Here is a 21362-nt window from a genome sequence, read left to right as displayed (position 1 = left end):
GTCCTCAACTTTTCTTGGCGGCGGCAACCGCGACACGTCTGCCGAAACGCAAAGCATTAAGGCGAAGAAGGCTACTGTGAACGACCTTGACCCAAAAACTAGTTTATTTAGACTGAGCTGAAAAAAGTCGATATAATTATCATGCGTTAGTTACTCATGCATAAATGATATGTAATGCAACAATAGCAAAACCTGCCAACCAGAAAAAAGCTTTAAAACAAAGCCAAAAAAGCATTAGAAAATATAAAACATGAAAAACATTCTATTATTATTACTATCCATCGACTATTTATTGGGAACAATGAAACGTTAATAAAGATCGTTCCCTTGCCGCTTGCTGCTTATCAATAATTTAATTGATGTTAGAGTTGGTGGTCCTTAGCATGAGAAAGCTGCCCGGCGATCAGCATCTATCTGACATAATCACCTAAAAACTTCGAAGAAGTTTCAGTCGAATCAAAAATTTCGTATATGCCACCATTCCGAATGGACTCATCCAGGAAATTCGCAAACAGGCTGTAGAGAGTTGCCGCGCTGCATTCGCAGCCTGTTTACACACATAATGTGTGTGAACGTTCAATTATTTTTTTTTCAGAATGTGTGTTGTGTAGTATAACAACTTCACGCTTAATATGACCCGGATATTAACTCGCTGTCAAGCACCTCTATAGCGAAACTCTCTTGCTGTTCACTTAGGCCAGTTAAGCACATGAAACAGTGAAACCGACCATAGTGAAAACCTTATTCGTAAATGGCTTTTAGTAAGCTTTATTTTCAAAATGCTTTGTTCAATCAACCCTTTTTGCAACACTTTTTTATCATTTTATATACAGTATGGTTGAATCCGCGGTATATGCGTTACTCAAGTAATAATGTAATATTAGCTCAATGCACGAAACTATTTGGCGAGGATAATTTGCAGGTTCGCTTGGATAACAAACACATGTAAACACAAAGCACAAAAGTAAGTAAATGAAGAAATGGAAAACGGTTTTACAAATTTGAAATGGACTATATTTTGTACGTCAAAGCATCGTATAGTAAGTGGTCGACAATTCATATATCTACGACGGCATCATTACAGCATTTTTCCATTTTCCGCAGGGAACCTCATGAATTTTGTATAAAAGAAATAAATGAATCTGTGTTCCACTAAATCCACCATTTATATGTAAGGTTCCCCAGAGAATGCAGAGACCCTGGTAAATGTATACAGTTGCTTTACAAAACCGTTTTTGTTCACCTATGTAAAGTGATGGCAATCGCAATGTGCTTCAATGCTATTTCCAGCCTAATCAAGTTCAGAAAATTTTTAATTGTGTTCATTAGGCTATGTGTAATCATGGATCTTTGATAAAAATTGTTGTTGAAATCGTATTCTATATGTGGTATACTGTTGTTTATATTATGAATTATGACTGAAATTGGAGCATCACCATTGTTTTAAGCTAAATTTGCAAGCGGGGACGTTTAATTAAATATTAAACGATTCTCTATCTTTTTTCCCCTGTTCAGCACAATTTTCCAATATTTTGACAGTAAACAACTTTTAAGTCAGTGCACAGAGCATAAAGCAACGAGAAGCAGACTCGTGTTAGAGTATGATGAATTTCTATAGGTTGCGTTGGTTGATTATAATTTACATAAGTTGCGTTATGCAGCAGAACAAATTATTCCATTAACTTTATCTATAGATATTGTATATAAAAACTCTGAAAACAGCATTTATAATTTTGCTGTGCATAATTTGTAGTATATGTGTTGATAACATCTTTGCATACTATTAGAGCTGCATCATGTCTTTCGATAAATATTTTATTAATGTTATATAAGCGAGACAAATTGGTTTGGCGTGCAGGTTTTTTTCATTATAGACGTCCTGTAAAGCGATAATATCTACAACAATTTTAGATTACACCTTCACTTTGGTTAGCAGTAAGTTTGACAGTTGATTGTTAAAGCACAACCTATGTCCTACATATATACAGACGTTATTGATAGAAAAACTTAAAACATTATAAGCTGTTGCATACATAACTGTTTTTAAAAAGTTTACTCAAAACTCACTTGTGTTTGTCTGCTAAACAACTAACTCTTAGTAGAAAAGTTGCACTGTGCGTCTTCCTTTATAACGATTTGATATGGGCTTCCAAGTTTTATAATCCAGCTTAATGCACGTTGCTCAAGCTGCGCTTTACTACAGTTTTATATTCCTTATTTTCTATAGAAAATGTAGGCCATAGACAGACAAACCGCTCATAAGGTTGCAGGTCATATTGTATTGACACGATAGCTGAAGATTCATGGAGATAAAATAATAGGATAAATGCTATGCTTATCTATAGTATACACTATATACAGAGAGATATAAGTTAGAAGCACATTTCAGATATAAATAACGATAGTTCACTTAAAGCTAGAAATAAGCCAGAACGTTTCATAGACCATTACCATTATGTGAGTAAAGTGGGAAAAATTATTTAAATTCATATTTATGAACCCTTGAATATACCAATCACTATACGCTGTGCTGTGCATGTGTTAAAAAGTATAAGAATTAATCATATGCTGATTGCATAAGTTGCGTAAAAAGTTTCCGTTATAGTGTTTTACAATAGTTAAGGATGTCCATTGTCAGCACAGAAAACTAGTTAAATAGAATGAATTTAAATAACATTTCCTTTTTTTGTGGTACACTATACTTGCCATTTCCATTAATATATCTGAGTAAAAGTATTGATTGTCATGTAGAACCATCTGACAAACATAAAAAATGTTTGTTTTTGTATATATCGTTAAGCGCTGTATAGAAAAGGCGTAAGATGAATAATTTATCCTGACGTAAAGAAGCCCTCAGTACATATAGGTCAAACCTTTGAGCTTTAGATCATATCCATCTAGCAGCGGGACACAATGCTGTAGAGCGTAGAATTTCTGGTTTGGGTGAGAATCGTTTGTCCGTAAATGTTTTTACGTTTCGCTTGCTTGATTTTTAAACAATTTACACGTACTTCAGAAAAGGTATACATACAGTACTGTTTAATTACGAGAACAAATTTGTCATCATCTTTTTTTTTTATCAATTTTAGAATATACGTTATTTGTTGTTGGCTGAATTACGTACATTTGCTGGACCCCAAGCAAAGGTAAGCATGTTCAAATTAAGAATATGGTATATAATATGATATAGCACATCAGTACAAATTTTCTTGATATAAGCAAATTTTCAAAAAAATACTTGTCAAGAGGAAAGAACATTTATAGCTTAAATAAAATTAATGTAAAATAAATAATTTAGGACTTACAGAAAATATCATTTATTTTCTTTCATCGATTTTGGCTCTTAAATGTTAATGTAATTTAATTTCATTCTATTTTAATCTCGGCCAACCCTAATCGAACACCTTAACCAAGTTAAAACTGTATGTTAACTGATAATTACATATTTGTGAGCTCTCATTCTGTAAAAAGGCACTTTTTTAAATACATGTATACCATAAAAATTTGCTTTTATAAAACACAGAGCAACGACGACTTATTTCAAATTGTACTACCTCCATGGTAACGCACAAAGTCAGTCAAAATTTAGTTATATTTAAAAAAAATTTTGCATTATACACATTCAAGCCGAAATAATTAATTAGTCTGAGATGCTTCGCACATGAAACTTTTCAGTCAATTAGCATGATTGTCATCTCTTTTTGTTTTATCATATATTTCAATACTTTAAGGATATATAACTTATAATCAATTAGTTAGCTACATGCATATACTTCTTAAAAGCCTTCAAAATAAATTAAACTTTTCAATATTCAATTTTTCCTATTTATTTATTTAATGTTTGTGGTTTGTAATTTTCTTCTTGTTGCTGTATTCAATGGAAAGTTGCATCGTCAACTCGTTTAACTTTTACCATTAACTGTGGGAAGCGAAAAAGTGATTCTGACATTTTGTAGTAAAGAATGACATAAATATCCTCACAAACAATCAACAAACAGGAAAAAGCGGTAAAGCTCGGAAGTTTAAAACTTGCAAGTTGTTAATTACACTGTTGTGGTGTTATAACGAAGGAAGGTTAGCAAAAACGCAAAAAGTGCTTAATTCGTTGACAGATATAATTAACTAAATTTAAAAGCACAATAACAAAGTGACAAAAGATTTCATAGGAATACCGATAAGTGATTAGATTGAAACGAATCAGGGAAATGAAAAATGTTTACTTATATGAGGATTTGCACATACAAGTAGATGGTCAAGATAAAAATGGTTAAAATAATTTAATTTTTTTACAGCTTGTCTTTTCTTTTTTACTTACAACTCAGTTGTAAACTTAAAGAGTTACAAGTTTAAATTTGTAATCAAATTCAAAACAAACTTGTTGTAGAAAATATTCAGAATGGTATTAGTTAGATGATGGTGAATTATGCAGGGCTTAAATGATTCGTTTAGCGTTTATAAACGTTTATAATAATATATAACGTATAAACGTTTATAACCTATTAGCGGCTTACATAGCTAAGATGGCTTGCAACTGCACGTTTGGACAGACAAACGATGTTAATTACTAACATTTTAGCCTAAAATTTTGTGTATAGCTTACAGTTTGTAAACACTTTAACTGTCCTGGCCTTCGAAGTAATAGTTTAAGTTTAAATAACCGTGTGAGCTGATTGTCTTTCCGCCACCCTGGCCAGATGTCAAGGCAAGTTGTGCAGCCGTTTGCTCATCCGCACCACCCACATCAGGCCACAGAGTTTGCCAAGCACTTACCATTTGTAAAGAGTTGAGCAAAATCGACTAACGCTAAGTATTCGAAGACGGTGAAGCCGTATTCAGGTCAGCCAAGGCAACGAAATTTCGGTAAAGTAAAAGTATGCGTCGGGAATGGTATAACAATGTCTATAGTAGAAATTTTCGAACGGACAGGCCTATCAAACGTTTTTGATAAATTCTTACAGTTGCAGTGTGGGCAGATTAAATGCTGAATGTCCAGGTTTTGTTGATCGGACTTGCCTACTTTCAAAAAGCCGATATATGGACCAGATAGGATGGTTCCGTCAACCGGCTATATATAGTAGGAGCAAGAGTATTATATTCGCCTTGATGCAAAGCTTCGCAGCAGGTTGGATACTCGCAAGCAATAGAATGTTGCCCAATGATGTTGGAGCCAGACATCCAGTCACAGTACGCAAAGTAGCCTACTGTTGATGACAGTGGCATTGTGTTGATGGGTATGTATGCTGCAACACAAGACACATTCTCGTGCAGTACTCATCAGTGGAATATATTATATGGCCACGGTTGCTCGACAAAGGGTATAGCAGCCCCAGCACCACAGCCATGCCTTTCGTTTATTAAAACAACTCATGTTGTAAGTTTTGCGAGAACACTCCAAAGTGTCGGAGGTACGTGAGTCTAAGTCTATCAAGAATTATTCTGAGATATTCGAGTGCAGAACAGATATTGTTAAGATAAAATTTGCCCGACACTGTCTTATTTTCTCTGAGTTTCAATCTTCATTTCCGGAAGTATGCCGACAAAGTGTCATATCAGGAAAACGAGTATCTTCTACTACTATTTTCCATTTTTGTGCCGATTACGCAATCATGAGGTCTTCCGCATATAGGCGTACATAAGACGAAATATTTTTTGATACAGGTCATTGATATTAATGTTTGAAGAATAGGACTGATTCTTTCTAGACCTCTGCTGGCCGTGACCGCGGTGTTGTGGGTAAAGCTACGGTTGTAGACAAGCTCCAAGGTCATACGTACCATGTGGTTGTCTGGAAGAAGACGGAACAGCTTGCAAATGATGCGGCGGTGTCTTACTGTGTCATAGGCCGCTGCTGTACATAAGGTGTAGAAATACAACACTGGCCTTTTCTTAACTTTGAGGTTATCCTCCATGACTAACTCATCAGAATGACCTGAACTGCGGTTAACTTCTCGCCTTGTAATCTATAGTTTGCTTACGAGGAAGGAAGAGATATATTGTGGTTTAGACGCCTCGAGATAGAAGCGACGCAAAGAAGAGATATTATAACCGATAACGTTTTGGGACCCTTGTGGTGTCTGAGGTTTTTGGATTGCAAACTTTGAACTTAAGTCAAACAACATAACTGTATGAAAGGTAGTTACGAAAACTTAATACAGACAAGGAGAGCTGAACGCAAAGTTTAACTACAACGTCCACAACAACACAAGTATAAACTATATATAGTGAAATATCCTTTCGCTTAGGCCTATATGTTCTTAATTAGGAGTTCAATTAAAACAAAATAACTATATAGCATCAGTATCATTACATTTAAAAAAATTTTGATCCATGCATTTAACATTTATTGGTTTGTTGATTGATTGAAGTCAACTGGCGCTTGACTAGTATAGGGTTTTGTAAACGGAAATGTATTCGTAAAGTTGTCATTACGTGGTAAACCAACAAGAAAGGGCATTATTATGACTAGGCAAAACAAAGTTTTTTTCATTACATTAGAAAAATTACATACCTGCACAAAAGCGCCCTCAACCAAGTGTGTTCTTACTTTTTTCCACGCTATGTGACAGCTGTAAGCAGTAAACGTGAACGATATAATACTACAACACTATAGTGCATCATTGTTTTAGTAATAACGCAAAGAGAAATGTTAGAATATTGTTAAGTTCAATATAAAATATATTGTTAAGTTAAATAAATTTAATCAAATGTCAAAGTTGGATATTGTTAAATAAATGTTAAAGTTAAATATTCTAATCTTGTACCATTTGTGACAAACGCTTTTTATAAGTTGTAATACTGTACATGAAACAAGGATTTCTCTCATAATAGGTAGAAAACTGACAGTACATGCAGTTTAACTTATTAAAATTTTTATTGGAAAACAAAATTAAAGTTTTACTCAGACAGAAAAAGCTTTTACTATTTGATTTAATTGTGTTTTAGTAAAACAGTCTGGAAAACAAAAAACACCAAGAAATGCCCAAGATTTCATTTTATTTTTTCAGAACAAAAGTTCAAAAACGCGTAAGTAAGGTTCATAAGTATTATTAAATCAACAAACTTTTACTTAAGTTTAGCATCGTGGCTTAGTTTGCCTACACAAACACTTGACTTTTGTTTTGTTCGACAGCCGGACATCTTCTAATTTGACACGATGTCAGTTATTCTTGTGAAGCCGAACAAGAATACGACAACCGTTGACACTGTCTCGGATCAAGCTGAGAAAAAAGAAACGCGTAAACCGACAAAGAAAAGTGTAATCAACGTCAGGCTTGACGCACACGCACAAGAGGAAAAGGAAAAAAGAAACGAACTTGATGGCGCACAGACGCATAGGTGGAGATCAGAATACGATAAAAAGAAAAACCGTGTTTGGCGGAAAGGTACATATCAATGCGGCACTGTGCGTGACGATTCTACGTCGCCAGACACAGCTGTTGTGAGTAGCGTGCTCTCAGTGGGGAATAGCTATAATTTAGGCAACGAAGTTGAACCAATATCATCTGATTTACGTGTACAGCATCTTAACAAAAAGCGGAAAACAAATCCCCCCAATTCCACTCATAGTCGAGTGACCCAAACAACTTCATTTAGTATTGGAACTCACAAAGAAAGCGTAGACTCAGTGAAGGAAAGTGACTCTGGCGTATTTTGCCAACATCTTGAATCGGGAAGTACGTTATCTAATGCCTGTCAGGCAGATAAGGCAAAGCAGAAGAGTAAAACCTGGTTTACTCACACCATTGTTGGCAATTGGATTCACTCTAATAATTTAAGCCGACACTCTACAAAGGAACGCAAAGAAAAAACTTCAGACGTACAGTGCGAACCGAAAGCTGGAAATCGTAATCGTAACAGAAATGTTTGGGTAAGAAACCAGAATTTAAAACACCGCTCCTGCAAAACTGTTTCATATGCTGCAACAGATGCTTTTGATTGCCATCGTTTTCCATTAGCTAGAAAGGCAAACTTAGAAAAGTGTTTGGACAGCGCATCAGAAACGAGAGACAATTTTAACCTTCCTGGTTATGTTTATACAGCTTCTGTGACAGGAGACAGAAGCAACACAATTAACAAAAAGATTTCAAAAGTATACAAATCAATGTCTGACTCAGATTATAGGAATCGTGTCAAAGTTGGTTTTAAAGAAGAAAATAATGAAGGGGGTGAAAACTCAAAGTTACCTGATTCAGTTACAAATCAAGTAACGTCCCAACGAACCTTAACCAACGAAAACCTAACCGTATCCAATGATAAACTGACCAACTGCTCGCTACAATGCGATGACCTGTTGCCAGAAAGTGGAGGCTGGACAGCTGTTAACAACCAAACACCGTTAGTTTATTCATTTTACCAACCCGCCTTATCCGACAGTCCAAAACGAAGAAATTCTCACGTAGGCGTTCATTTACGATCTACGTCTGACTGCAATAGACACAGAACCGTGAGGAATGTTGGTAATGGAATCGGCGAACTGACTTACGATAATGAACACTATGGAATTTCGTGCACCGCATTTAACAGCAGCAATAACAAGCTTGCCTGTACAAGCACTTACGCTGGGACAAGCGCTTTATCGTCAAGTCTCACAGCTTTATCAAGTCCAACTGGGGAAAAGCACTTTTGGTTTAATGAACATCCTCACGCCAGCCACCGTTCTAATCCTTTTGCCGAGATCGCCCTAAAAAGTGCAAAACATAACGGCGTCGTATCTGCTTTTCCGAAGCTTAACCAGTTATCCCGCAGCCTCACGCGCCTAGAAGGTGATTTTAACGACGATGATGGCGAATCCATACCATTGACAAACGAAGTACAACCAACAGCTAATTTCAATAGCAAGTCTTACCTATCGCCGGCCGAAACACCGAAACGACAAAAAACCATAGAAAACAGTGATATCGACCTGTGCAGAGAATTACAACCCATGGATGATAATGTTGAAATAAACAAGCAAAATTCCAAGAGGCAAACAAAACCTACTGAGGTGACGACATCTGCCAATACGAATAGCGCACGAAAAAACCAATCAAACAACAGCAAAACAATGAACATTGGTTATCGTCTAGGTTACAGAAGGACCTTATTTGAAAGAAGAAAGCGTCTGAGTGATTACGCTTTAATATTTGGAATGTTTGGAATTATTGTCATGGTGATAGAAACAGAATTATCATCTGGTAACCTGGCTGACAAGGTTAGTGGCTGCTCAAAATCAATTACAAGCGCAAGGAAAATTACTTTAAATTCTATATTGCGCGTCTTTCTTTATTATAAAGGAAATCTTTTTTGCGGTAAACTCTTGGTTGACCTCCCCTTATTTCACAGTAATAAATTATAATCCCCGCCAACGAGTTTCATCGAATATTTTTTTCTAATTTAGTATCATTTATTGATTTTAATTTGATGGACTTAACTGGAACGATTGAAACGATTTAAGAATGGCGCAAGTGTTAATTATACTGTTAATATATTTTGCAAAACTATTGCAGAACTATAGTATAATGACCTCATGTGTGCGCTTGAACATTGTTGAAAGTTCTTTCAGTTCGGTTGTTTCCTAAGACCGCCATGGTTTTGTAGTTCCGTTGTATCTACTATTACGGATGTTATTAATTAATTAGGTTTCAAGTTCATCTTACCCACACTAGCATGAGGGACCAAAGCAAACTGTCAGCCAGCAGCAAGCGCTTTAGTAGATGTTTTTAAGGACCGAGGTTGATTGCATAATGGGCTGCTTCGCAATTGAGCTCTTTCTGCACAAGCAACTAGTGTATAAATAATTCAATGGTCCGTGGCTCGTTAAGGCATTTGAAACTAAATATGCCACTTAAACTTAAACTTTAAAAATACTGCTCGTTTAAACAAATAAAACGAACTGTTTGTTTCCGAGGTTTAATGGATAAAACAGAATGATATGCTATAATATATTCAACGCAGCAGTATGCTGGAAATCTTTCTAACAATGAAAATACTAAATGCGGAAAATATTTTCTCAAAAATTGATTACTGTCACATAAACAGGTTTACCAACTGTTGCTGATATGCACAATTCTAGGAATCATTTTATTTGAGCTTTGACTGAATTACATTAAAACACAAAATTTTGCGTTAATTTCTGGAAAAAGCGTACGATGAAGCTTTTTAAAGAAATTTAATGTGTGTATTCATATCCGCCGAAAAGTGTCAAATATACTTTATGCAATGGGTTGTATGTTGCTTAACATAAAACGAATACACAGTTCATGACGCCATATCGACAAAGTGTTGCTTATTCGAGAAAACAGTGTTACCTATAAAACTATTTTAATTCGCTATTTACAGCTATACATCAACCTTTTATGATGGATTATATATGTTGTGGAAGACATTTGTAAAAGCATATAGCCTATATTTCAAACAATTGTCCTCCTGGGAATTGAGCAACGTGTGGCCGAGAACAAGGTCCATTTCAGGAGCCACACCATTTGATCCAACAGCGATCAACATTCTGTCAGGGATCAGAACAATCTTACCTCGACCCTTTATTGTTTTTAAACTGACTTTTGCTGTGCATGGGATGTTTTATAACTTTTTGTGGGGAAGGTAAAATTGAAACCTGGTTAAAGATGCAATGCCGATTGTTCAATAGACAACTCAATTGTCTGCAGATTTCGTTACAATACCATTTAGTGATTGCACTCGGCGCTTTGACTCATACGAGTGACTTTAGTATTAGAAACTATCAGAAGTAAAACTTGCTGTAATTTTTGTTTCATCAGAAAGGTAAAGTGCTTCACTGCTCTTCAACCGATCAAATTGAAAAAGCGTGGAGTGGAAGTTTATGGAAAGATTGTGCATGGAAGGTAATGAGTATACTAAAAAACAATAAAAAATAAATTCACAAATGAAAACAACTTAACGACCTGCCATTCTATTCGCTTGTGTCGACAGTTTGCTTCTATTAACGGGAAAATGGGCTATGTTTTCAATATCTTGTAATTATGTGTAACGGGGGATATGCATTATATCAGACTAAATTTAGCTCTAACTATTAAACTAACCGCCTGTTTCATTCCGTTTATAATCCGCTTAACTGTAAATAGGGATACTATTAAGATAATACTGTAGTAGTAATTACACGGTTCTGTACACAGCAGTTAAAATTTATACGATTATGTATAATACCTGATATGCACGTTACGGAAGATAATAAAAGAATTAGGTTTTGAAAAAATCGAATAATGTGTATTTTCAAGTTCATGGTCACGTGCATTATTGCTCAGGTTAACCTATTTTGTTTTAGGCAACATACTTTTCCTTAGCTTTGAAGTGCCTCATCACCTTGTCGACAACAGTTCTTCTGGGATTGGTCATAGGTTATCACGCAAGAGAAATTCAGGTGAACTTATCTATTCGTTACTTGCTGTTGCACAAGCGCGCTTGAACTGGCAGTTTTCAAAGAAGTTCTTAAAAGCTGTGTCAAAAATTCCCACGTTAGTCCGTCTCGCCCAAAATGCGCAAGCTTAAAAAATCTTTAAAACGCCTCCAAATAAAAGGTAATCTCATATTTATACATACAAATGCAATTCTGAAACACCGTATAAAATAATTTTGTAACGCTGTATAAAACGATTTTGAGACGCCGTGTAGGCTACAGTGCTACACCCTTGCCAAACCGTATAAAATTAACTCACGACATTTGATGTGAGCCATTTTGCAGTTAGGCGTGTTCCCAATAAACTATATAAGCAAGCTTTCTGAAGTCATCATGCTATAGGGCTACTTGTAGAGTTGTAATTACTGTTTGGGATGTCTTCAAAATCTAGAATAGCCGTGCCATTACTGACACCCATTACGTTACGTTCACGTTTGTGACTTTCCCCTGGGAGAAAACGCTGAGCAAAGGGGGTTATTTTTATAAAACGCGTGATGTGCGGTTTTTGCGTTAACTTTTGCATAACAGGGTAAGATCGTCGACGTAATATGTCCAATTGCTCATTGGAGTTTTTCTTAACAAGACGAGACAGATTTTCAATCAGCTTCAATACAGTTTTGTTGCAATCCTTAAATCAACTAACAACTTGGCGACTAGAACGAAAATTAGCCTATGTTTTGAGGAAGAAAGAAAACATTTAGTTCAGAATAACTCACAACATTAAACATACGGTATTTTATCAAGTGATGACTAAAAATCCTTTATCCACTGTACAAAGTCGTAAAATGCAGTTTATGCATTTGTGCTCGTGTTGATATGGCATTTCTGGCGGCTAAGTTTTATTTGTCACTGGAAAAGGCAGTATAGGCTAGCTTACAATACACCTATACTGCGTAGTGCCTATAGACTAACACATTTTTTAATTGTTTTTTGTTGATATTTTTGTGTTTCCCGAATTTGGAAATGTTCACCAGGACCACTAAACATTAGCAAGCACCGTCAATACCTTGCCCTATGGCATTACAAAAACCGCGCCACTGGAAATATCGAACACGATTTAACTCTAACCGCTCCACTACCGAGCCGACAACGTTTTTATAAGAAACTATTTTTATGAGAAACTATATAGAGGCTTAACAACTATTTGCTGATTGAAGGCCAACTTTTTTCTGGACTCACTTTAAGTTAAAATCTTATGTTATAGTGCTTTTCAATCAACTTTACAGCTTTTTATGATTGACAACGGTGCTGAAGATTGGAGGATAGCAATGGACTACGAAAGAGTTATGTACATCTGCCTCGAACTGGTTGTCTGCAGTATTCATCCTTTACCTGGATTTTACACTTTTGAATGGTCTGCTCGTCAGGTAAGGTCAGGTTACATAACCTACAAGTGACGTAATCTCGATAGGAATGACTATTATCAATCGCAAGAATTGCGATCTAATTTATATGTTTTAACAGCAAACATTTACCCCGTTTTTAAGAAATGCTGTAATTCCAGATATTTAGTTCAAAACCTATGCTTTACCATACATATATACGAAATGTTCAAGACAACATACTTTTATTTTTGTATTGTAAAATATTTCATGACCACAAATTGTTCACTCAAAGAATTTTGCAGACACAGCAAAAGTCCAGGTGTTTGCCTAAAATATGTTGCTTCATTGTGTTCATAAGGCTTTCTCCAACATCATTACCGTGGCAACTGCGGATGTGGATATACTGCTTTCCATCCCCATGTTCCTTCGACTTTATCTCATCGCAAGGGTGATGCTACTGCACAGTAGGCTTTTCACTGACGCGTCTTCGAGAAGCATTGGTGCACTTAACAAAATTAATTTTAACACAAGGTAAATAACATGAATAATGATTTTTCTTCTTCAGTGCAAAACCCAAGCTGCGATCATAAATTTGCCTATACCTGTAAAAAGTTGAGCTTTAAGCGACCCTGGTCACAAAATTACAAAATTAAAATGTTTCAGTATCATTCAATACTTTAAAAAGGTACTCATAAAATAAATTATTAAAGTCAAAATTATTACGTCAATAGGTGAAATTGGCGATTAATAAACAACAGCTCTACATGTATAATAAGGTGATACAGTATCTTCACCGAGTAAAAGTTTTGGATTGTTTTGTTTAGGTTTGTTATGAAAACTTTAATGACCATTTGTCCCGGAACTGTACTTCTAGTATTCAGTATATCACTGTGGATTATCGCTTCTTGGACCATCAGAGCCTGCGAACGGTAAGGTTTGCATCAACAGTATATAGCATGTACAATTCTACATATGGCTGCGATTATACGTCTGATGTTGTTGTGTGCAGTAGTACCGCGTACTGTTATAACCTTTTTTCGATCTCATACTGCGTACATATAACGTTAATCGATAAAACATTGGCCCAGTATTTGAAAAATGCTGCTACTGTTCTCAAGCACGAGTCACTTTCTGGTTAATGTATAGAACGGTATAAATTCACATTTATGCTGACGAAGTTCTTAGACAAAGCAAACGTTGTAAATTTCCGTTTTTGCGTCGCTGAAGACCGCCCTTCCATTAACTCTACAGTATTCAACGATTTTTCAAAATTAAGATGACGCACTTTTTTAAAAATTCTTGTTAATGCAAGCATCTTTGAAATTTGCAACTGTGTAAAAACATTGTAGAATTCCCAACATTTTTCTTTAAGCTCTCAGTTTTGTTGCGTTATAGGGATACATGAACATGGTGAATGCTGCGTTAAAACTGCTTTTGTATGCACCCTTTAGGCTAAATCAGCTTTTATCCAAAACGTACAAGGGGAGGTGTTTACTTCAACGTTGCGTTGTATTGATTGGAAACGCAATTAGTCTTCGCTTAGGCACTTACGCACCTTGAAATATGCCGTAGCGAAAGGGTATATTCTGTCAACGTGCAACGTTAGCTGATTTTCGCTTGCCGTCAAGCAGATGGAAGTTTAAAATCGAAAAAGTGTTTGATATAGCTGCCTTTTTTGTTGACTTTGATCGACTAGCCCAATTGCTTGCTTATACGTTTATATGTGCACGTTTTAATACGATTGTATCATAAATTTTCCTCATAGCTATTGACAATTATTTTTACACTCACTGGTACTAACAATCGCTGCATGATGCCCAGAATACAGAATACGCATTATGCTTTCAACTCGACATGATTATACAGTCGAATGATAGCATACTTGTTTTTACAGTTTCTTGTCAACCTAAGTCTAACTTAAAGTGAGGGGCAAAACCAAAAACAAATTGAACTTATAGGAAAGAACGCAATTAACTGAGGATTCTGGTAAAATATCTTTGAAAAATAATTTCTGTTTAGGTAGTTATCGACAAAAGAAAATTGCGAAAACTCTCGGTTTTTGGCGTTCATTGTGACGTAGATGAAGGCTGTTGTTATTTCATACATTAATGAAGTTGCTTGACAATATGCTGCTGCTGTTGCTTTCCCTGCGGTAGTCAACTGAATTCAGAAGTGTAAGTCATATAGCCTATGTCCAATTAGGCGTCATATGAGGAAATTAGCAACGTGAAGCATTGTAATTGATTAAATTACGATTATTGTAAACATGATAAGTCTAGTACCCCAATAATTTGCTTCCGTGAAGTTATGTTTTCCTTTGGACCGCATAGGATACCCGTCAAACCGGTACCGTAGGCCTAGTATTTTCCATGGTTGGGCTATAGGCTGTCATCTATCAACCTATTGGCAGTTAGAGTAATCTATACAGCTGTAAAAGATACATACGTGATATAATAGTAGGTACTGCTGAATTTATGAATTTTCGAATATCTACGATTACTTATGACAGCACACGAACCTTGATCTGCGTCACAATGAAGGCTGCTTTTACGATTTTTTTGCTTATAAGTACCTAACCAAGAAGTATTTTCAAAACTATTTCAGCAGGATATTTAGTGACTAGTGTGCTTTCATATAACATCAACTTGTTATTAGACTTGCCCCTCACTTTAAAGGTTATAAATAAGATATCACCTCCACTTAACTTAAATTTTACTTCGATTAAACTCGAAATAGCTGAAATCAGCATGCACATTTTTTAACACTAATCTAACCGCATATCTTTTACAACGGGCTGCGTGACCTAGCCTACTTATAATGGTAAAACAGTCACTTTCATAATAATGGTATTGCTTCATAATGTTTCAAAATGTTGGGGATAACTGTCATTTTGTGCTGAATTCTACATCATGATAGCATATAAAGGGATGCGCAAATCCAAAAAAGTAACCTTAAATCATAGAAGAGTTGTCAGTAAGTATACCAGAGAAAGAATTTTTCAATAAGATGTAGAGATTAGACATCTATTTCCAAAATATGTTACAATAAGGGTAATTAAGACATACGTGGTGGTAATTATCAATGTCCCAATCAAGTGCAATCGCTGGTACTTGGATCGGATCAATCATGAAAAAGTTTTTCGGGTCGACGACAAGATACTGTATATATATCACTAAACGCAAAGCGAATAATTAAGTTCGTATGTGAGCAGAAACCCTGGGGGACGTAAGAATATGTCACCCCAATGTTTTTGTTAGAGAGGACTTAATGTTATTTTTTCTTCCAATAGTTGTCACGTTGAGTAAGATTTGGAAGTAGGAACATATTGCAAATTACGATTTATGTCATTACAGTACAAAATGTTACCTGAAGTTATTCAGCAAATTAATTGCTTTTTGAGACTAAAGCCAGAATCTCATGGTCAACTTCTCTGTATCGGCTCTTATTGCACCAAACCGATGAACATTCGATGACGAAAGTAATAAGTTAATCTTTTATGTCAATTATTTTTGCGTTTAAACGTGACAGTGATCTAGCATTACACAAGGCTATTGGAGTAAAACCTATTTAATGGGACTTTATGAGTCGGTAAGCAGGGGCCATCGTTTAACCAATGCGAGCGATGCGACTGGGTTGGGCATGTGCTGCTTAGCACCAAAACAAAAGTAACAATTTAGCTTTTATTTTGCGCAAATCCCAGGGGTATTTCTCAATTTTTTTCTCGAAAGGTACTGTTTTAGTGAAAATATATCACGAAGAAAATTTTGAGGGGAGCTAATTTGCAAAGATACGTTAATTGGTTTACGTTATTATTGTTATGACATTAAGTTATCTAAAATCGGCAAGAGGCCCCACCATCAGTTCTTTCGTTGGGGCCTGCGTTTGCTAAGGCCAGCCCTGTTCGTAAGCCGTTGACTATCGGTTGTAAGATGACCAGAAAAAATCGTTAACCCGAAGCATCATACCCAGCCAATTTTTCACTCTGAAAGTTTGAAAAAGCCAATACTTTTTGTAGTGAAAACAGTACTAGCAATAAGCATAATTTGAGTTTTTCTGTATGCAATTGCAATTTTTAGCACTTAATGGGAACGCATAAAAAGCCTACAGCTAGGCAAAAATTCTACCATACGAAAGATAGCGGTGCGAAAGCTTAAAATTGGTCAATAGTTGTCAAGTTTAAGTTAATTTAATAGTTTGGACAACAAAGTTAAACATATGACAAAGTTTTGCAAGTCTTATTATGCGGTTTGGGTTATTTCGGTCTTGGGATTTAAATGAGAAACCTCAGGTAACAGCACCGCATATAGTTGTTTATTTCCCCTAATTCATGTCTGTCCACTCCAATAATAATTTGCACAAATTTCCGCCACTGAGTGCGTAACGAGAATATCTTGCGTTAGCTAAGCATTATCTAACTTTCAGTTGGTCTATTCATCCTGGTGAAGATATAGGGTTGATGTTAAGCTACGACTGACTGAGCTCAGTCTAAGGTGTCTAAGGTGAGCTGACGTTGGGTTAGTCCCGTGATTGCGCTAAGACACAAATGCTTCTCTAATGCATGTACTGAGACATTTAAAAGTTCTATGGTGAAAATAAGCATTAACTGCACCTAATTGGCTATCTGCAGAGTAATTCATTGAACAGGCTTAGCCACCTGATTACTTCTACCAAGTACCAACGGCATGGAATTAAGTATCTATCTATGCAGCAACAACTTAAATTATTATCTTTGCAGCGCAATCACTTATCACAACTTTTCTATGCAGCATGTAAATTTTGCGTAATGATGTCATAATTGTGCGCCTTTGTCAAAATTAGCAGCAAATTTTCCATACACTTTCGGCAATAACTGCTCAATCAGTAACCATCAAAAAGTAGTGCTACTATACAATCTTCGCCCGTTGTACTTGCTGACAACCGTTCTTTGATTTAAGGTCAACTTGTTTTTAGACTTGCCCCTCCCTTACCACTACTCCCTTGCGGTGCTACCCGTGGCACATAATGCAGAAAGGCATCTCCATTCCTGCCGATTATAGTTGCTATTGTAAGTTGTGCATGGTGATCTCTAAAATTTCGACCTATGCTTCATTCCCCATACATGCTATTGTTACTTCGTCAACATAGTAAAATGGTCTGTTTCATATTTTCCCCAAAGCATATTCTTCAGAATGTTTCCTGTTTATTGGAAGTATAGGTATCAAAGTATCCTATGGAATCTATTGCGCAGATTAAAAAGAACACTACACCAAATATAAAAATACTAAATGTACCACTGTAGTATGAACATTTTAGACCTTTGTCTATTATGGTATGGTGGTTTTTGGCGCCTTTGCGGCTCGTAGCTCATTGTACCATATTGAAGTATGCGTTTTATTTTTGCAATTTTTTGTTGTATAACACAATTTATAATTACAATACAATAATTTATATTGAAATATAATAAAAAACATATTATAAAGTCAAAATTCATCTTTTATGTTTGAGCCAAGCTATAAACTTAGTTATTGATTTTACTGCTCTTTTTTATCTTGCGGTCTGCGATCACTGATTCAAATGCAGCAATAAGTTCTTTTCATGTTTTTCCCTTAGGTACCATGACGCAGAAACCATTAACAGTAATTTTTTGAGCGCAATGTGGCTTATTTCAATCACATTTCTCTCTATCGGTTATGGCGACGTTGTACCAAACACATATTGTGGACGCAGCGTTTGTCTCCTAACAGGCATAATGGTAAGACCTGCGTGGATTTCTTTCGGAAATGTCTTCCGCCATGTTATTGCTAACATTGTATTAAACATTTAAAGAATATCTTTGAAAAGCATGTGCCGCATGACTTTCATCAAATTATTAGCTATACTGTCCATTTTGTATATATTAACGATTTTATGGTAATTTTTCGATTAGGTTATATAGTATATGTGGTGACATTTAAATGCCTAAATTCTCCTACTTAAATATGGTACATTCAAACATTGTGTTTTTCGTTTTAGGGTGCAGCTTGTACAGCCTTAGTTGTTGCGGTGGTGGCTCGGAAATTAGAATTGACCAAGGCAGAAAAACACGTTCACAATTTCATGATGGACACGCAGCTATCAAAAAGAGTATGGGTTGATATTGTATTGTATATTTATCCATGAGTGTTATGTGTCTTATTAATGCCCAATTTACCTAATACCTCGTTTTTGCATTTCACAAATTAACTTGTTTTCAAAAATATTAGTTTGCATATGTCACCAGTATTGCAAGTTGTAAAACTCAAGTAGATTTTTTAATTAGTAACGATTTTGCATTAAGTAATATTTGAAAAATATCGCGTTACCTTTTCTATAAGCATAGCTTGATCAAAATGCAGAGTTGCGAGTTATATTGCCATTTGATTTATCGATCGGTGCATTGTTACGTTGGTCGATTTTCTAAATTCAATAACGCAACCGTGGTAACGTAATGCGTATATCTCCAAGCTAGAGGGACGATCACAATGCAAGAATACACAACCACCCTTTTGGTAAATATATAGACCTTAAGCAAACTGCCATTACGAGGACGGCAGACGTTTCGTAACCATCAGTTAGAACTATTGTGTACAGCAAATTTGCCTCAACTAATCAACTAAGTTGTTGATGTCCAATTATTATCAGAGGCAAAGATCACTTTACCTCATATGCCATAGCATATATAAATGAATAAGTTTTATGAGTTATACGTCCAGCTTACCAACTAGTTAATAATTTGTTTTTATCTACAGGTTAAAAACGCCGCTGCAAATGTTTTGAGAGAAACATGGTTAATATACAAATACACTAAATTAGCTGATAAACTTGACTCAAGGAAAATAAGAAGACACCAAAGGAAATTTCTTCATGCCATATATCAGTAAGTTATATTTGTTGAACTGTCACCATGCTTTGATATAAAAGAATAAATTGCCGGATATAAGCATGTAAGCAAACCTCGGCAGAGTCAATTAAATCTTTTTAAAATGTTTACTTGCGTTTGTCAATTCTTTTATGATAAACATTTGCATTTAACAATGGAAAACTGACGCCTCTTTTAAAAGTGTAATATTGGCAAGGCTGTAGGTCTACGTTTTTGTAAAAGTTTTTACTTTTCTTTGATGCGATGCCCGGCAAGCAAGCTTACATCTTTTTTCCAATCATTTTTAAATCAGATTACGAAGTTTCAAAATGGAACAAAGGAAACTGAACGATCAAGCCAACACGTTAATTGATTTCGCAAAGGTTTGTGGTATTGTATTTACGAAGGAAATAAATATTTCATGCAATGTAATAATCGATATAGATTGTAGAACCAGATAAACGTCAAGACCTTTAGGCGCATTAAGAAATTAAATGGTGGCCGAAGTTGCTGAACGTTTAAGTTTGGACTAAACTTGTTGGCAGGTTTCTCCTGAAACAATATGCGTTACCTTTGCAGATGCAGATTCGTGTTTCCGATATGCTGTCAGACATAACTTCCCGTAACGAGACAGTAGAAGATCGGGTTTATCAAATAGACGCCAGGCTGGAATCCCTCGAAGACCAAGTCCACAAACTTCCTGCACTTCTTTCCGAGATCATTGAAGCTCAGCTGTCCAAGCATTTCGATAAGTTGTCTACTTCATCGAGCCAATGCGGTGGCAGTCGGAAAACAGCTAGGGCATCGGGCGATTTAAGACTGCGCAATAAGGAAACATCCAAAAGTTTAGCGTCCAGTTCATCAGCATCATCAACTCCCATGTTACATACCGCATGGCCAAATGACAATTTGACTTCAACGTTAGATAACAGAAATACATTAAAGCTTAAGCTTGCTGATAATCAAACGCAAAGTGTTGACTGCGACTTAGAACAAGAGTATCCTACTTAATGCCATTTATTAATAACATTTTCAACGAGTAATTAATTTATGGTCGTCGGTAAGCTCCGATTAATGCTGGTCATCCGTTTTAAGAGGCTAATTGACACCTATCTGCTGCTGTATAAAGGTTAATCTGCGGCGATGACGTTTTTATTGTGCTTGTCAGCACGATTAAAGATGTTGGTTGTATTTGACCTAAGTGCAATCGTTTATACCCAGATTATTGTTTTAATTGAGGATGTCCATAGAAAAATGATCATGAAACTTAAGGATTTCGAACAACATCACACACATTAGGTTAATTTGTTAGGATTTCTGTTAAAATAAACAACTTTTTGAACAAGAAAAGATGGCTATTATTTCAGCTTATTTGGTAATTACTAACCCTTAAAAGGTACATTTATAAAGTACTAGATAAAATATGGTAAAGAATCAGTTCTATCGAATATCATACTGTAGCGTGTGTAAATAGCCCATAAGTCCTCATTTATAATGTTTTACATTATTACTCGTTATTTTTTCTTTAGAACTTTGTTCGTTGTTCATGCGATAACACAAGTGTTTTTGTATATGGTAATAAAAGTTTTAACTTTGCGTTAAGAGTGAGTGTTATACTTTTTCTTCAGTAATCGAAAAAGAAGATTCGTTGTTATGCAGTTTTCTTATTTCAAATAAGGCTACTAGTATAACATCGTTTGACCCAATATATAGAATAAACTTATAACATGTATAAAAGTTTGAAAATTTGGGAAAAGACACAAGGACAAAT

At 35.6% G+C, this 21362-nt stretch overlaps 1 protein-coding gene across 1 annotated transcript; it reads left to right on the top strand.

Annotated features, from left to right (window-relative positions):
• The first annotated feature begins 3108 nt into the window (after positions 1-3108).
• Positions 3109-21187, top strand: LOC143446111 (uncharacterized). The gene is made up of 13 exons (XM_076945603.1): positions 3109-3146; positions 6943-7023; positions 7130-9190; positions 10755-10838; positions 11279-11374; positions 12637-12777; positions 13094-13266; positions 13560-13664; positions 18325-18466; positions 18727-18837; positions 19482-19609; positions 19905-19974; positions 20171-21187. Exons 3-13 carry the CDS (start codon positions 7154-7156, stop codon positions 20600-20602), a joined length of 3519 nt encoding a protein of 1172 aa, XP_076801718.1. The 5' UTR covers positions 3109-3146; positions 6943-7023; positions 7130-7153; the 3' UTR covers positions 20603-21187.
• The last annotated feature ends 175 nt before the right edge of the window (positions 21188-21362 follow it).

This window comes from Clavelina lepadiformis, chromosome 2 (genome assembly GCF_947623445.1).
Source record: "Clavelina lepadiformis chromosome 2, kaClaLepa1.1, whole genome shotgun sequence".
NCBI lineage: Eukaryota > Metazoa > Chordata > Ascidiacea > Aplousobranchia > Clavelinidae > Clavelina > Clavelina lepadiformis.
The sequence above is the reverse complement of the archived record's forward strand: the minus strand, read 5'-3'. Positions and strand labels throughout refer to the sequence as shown.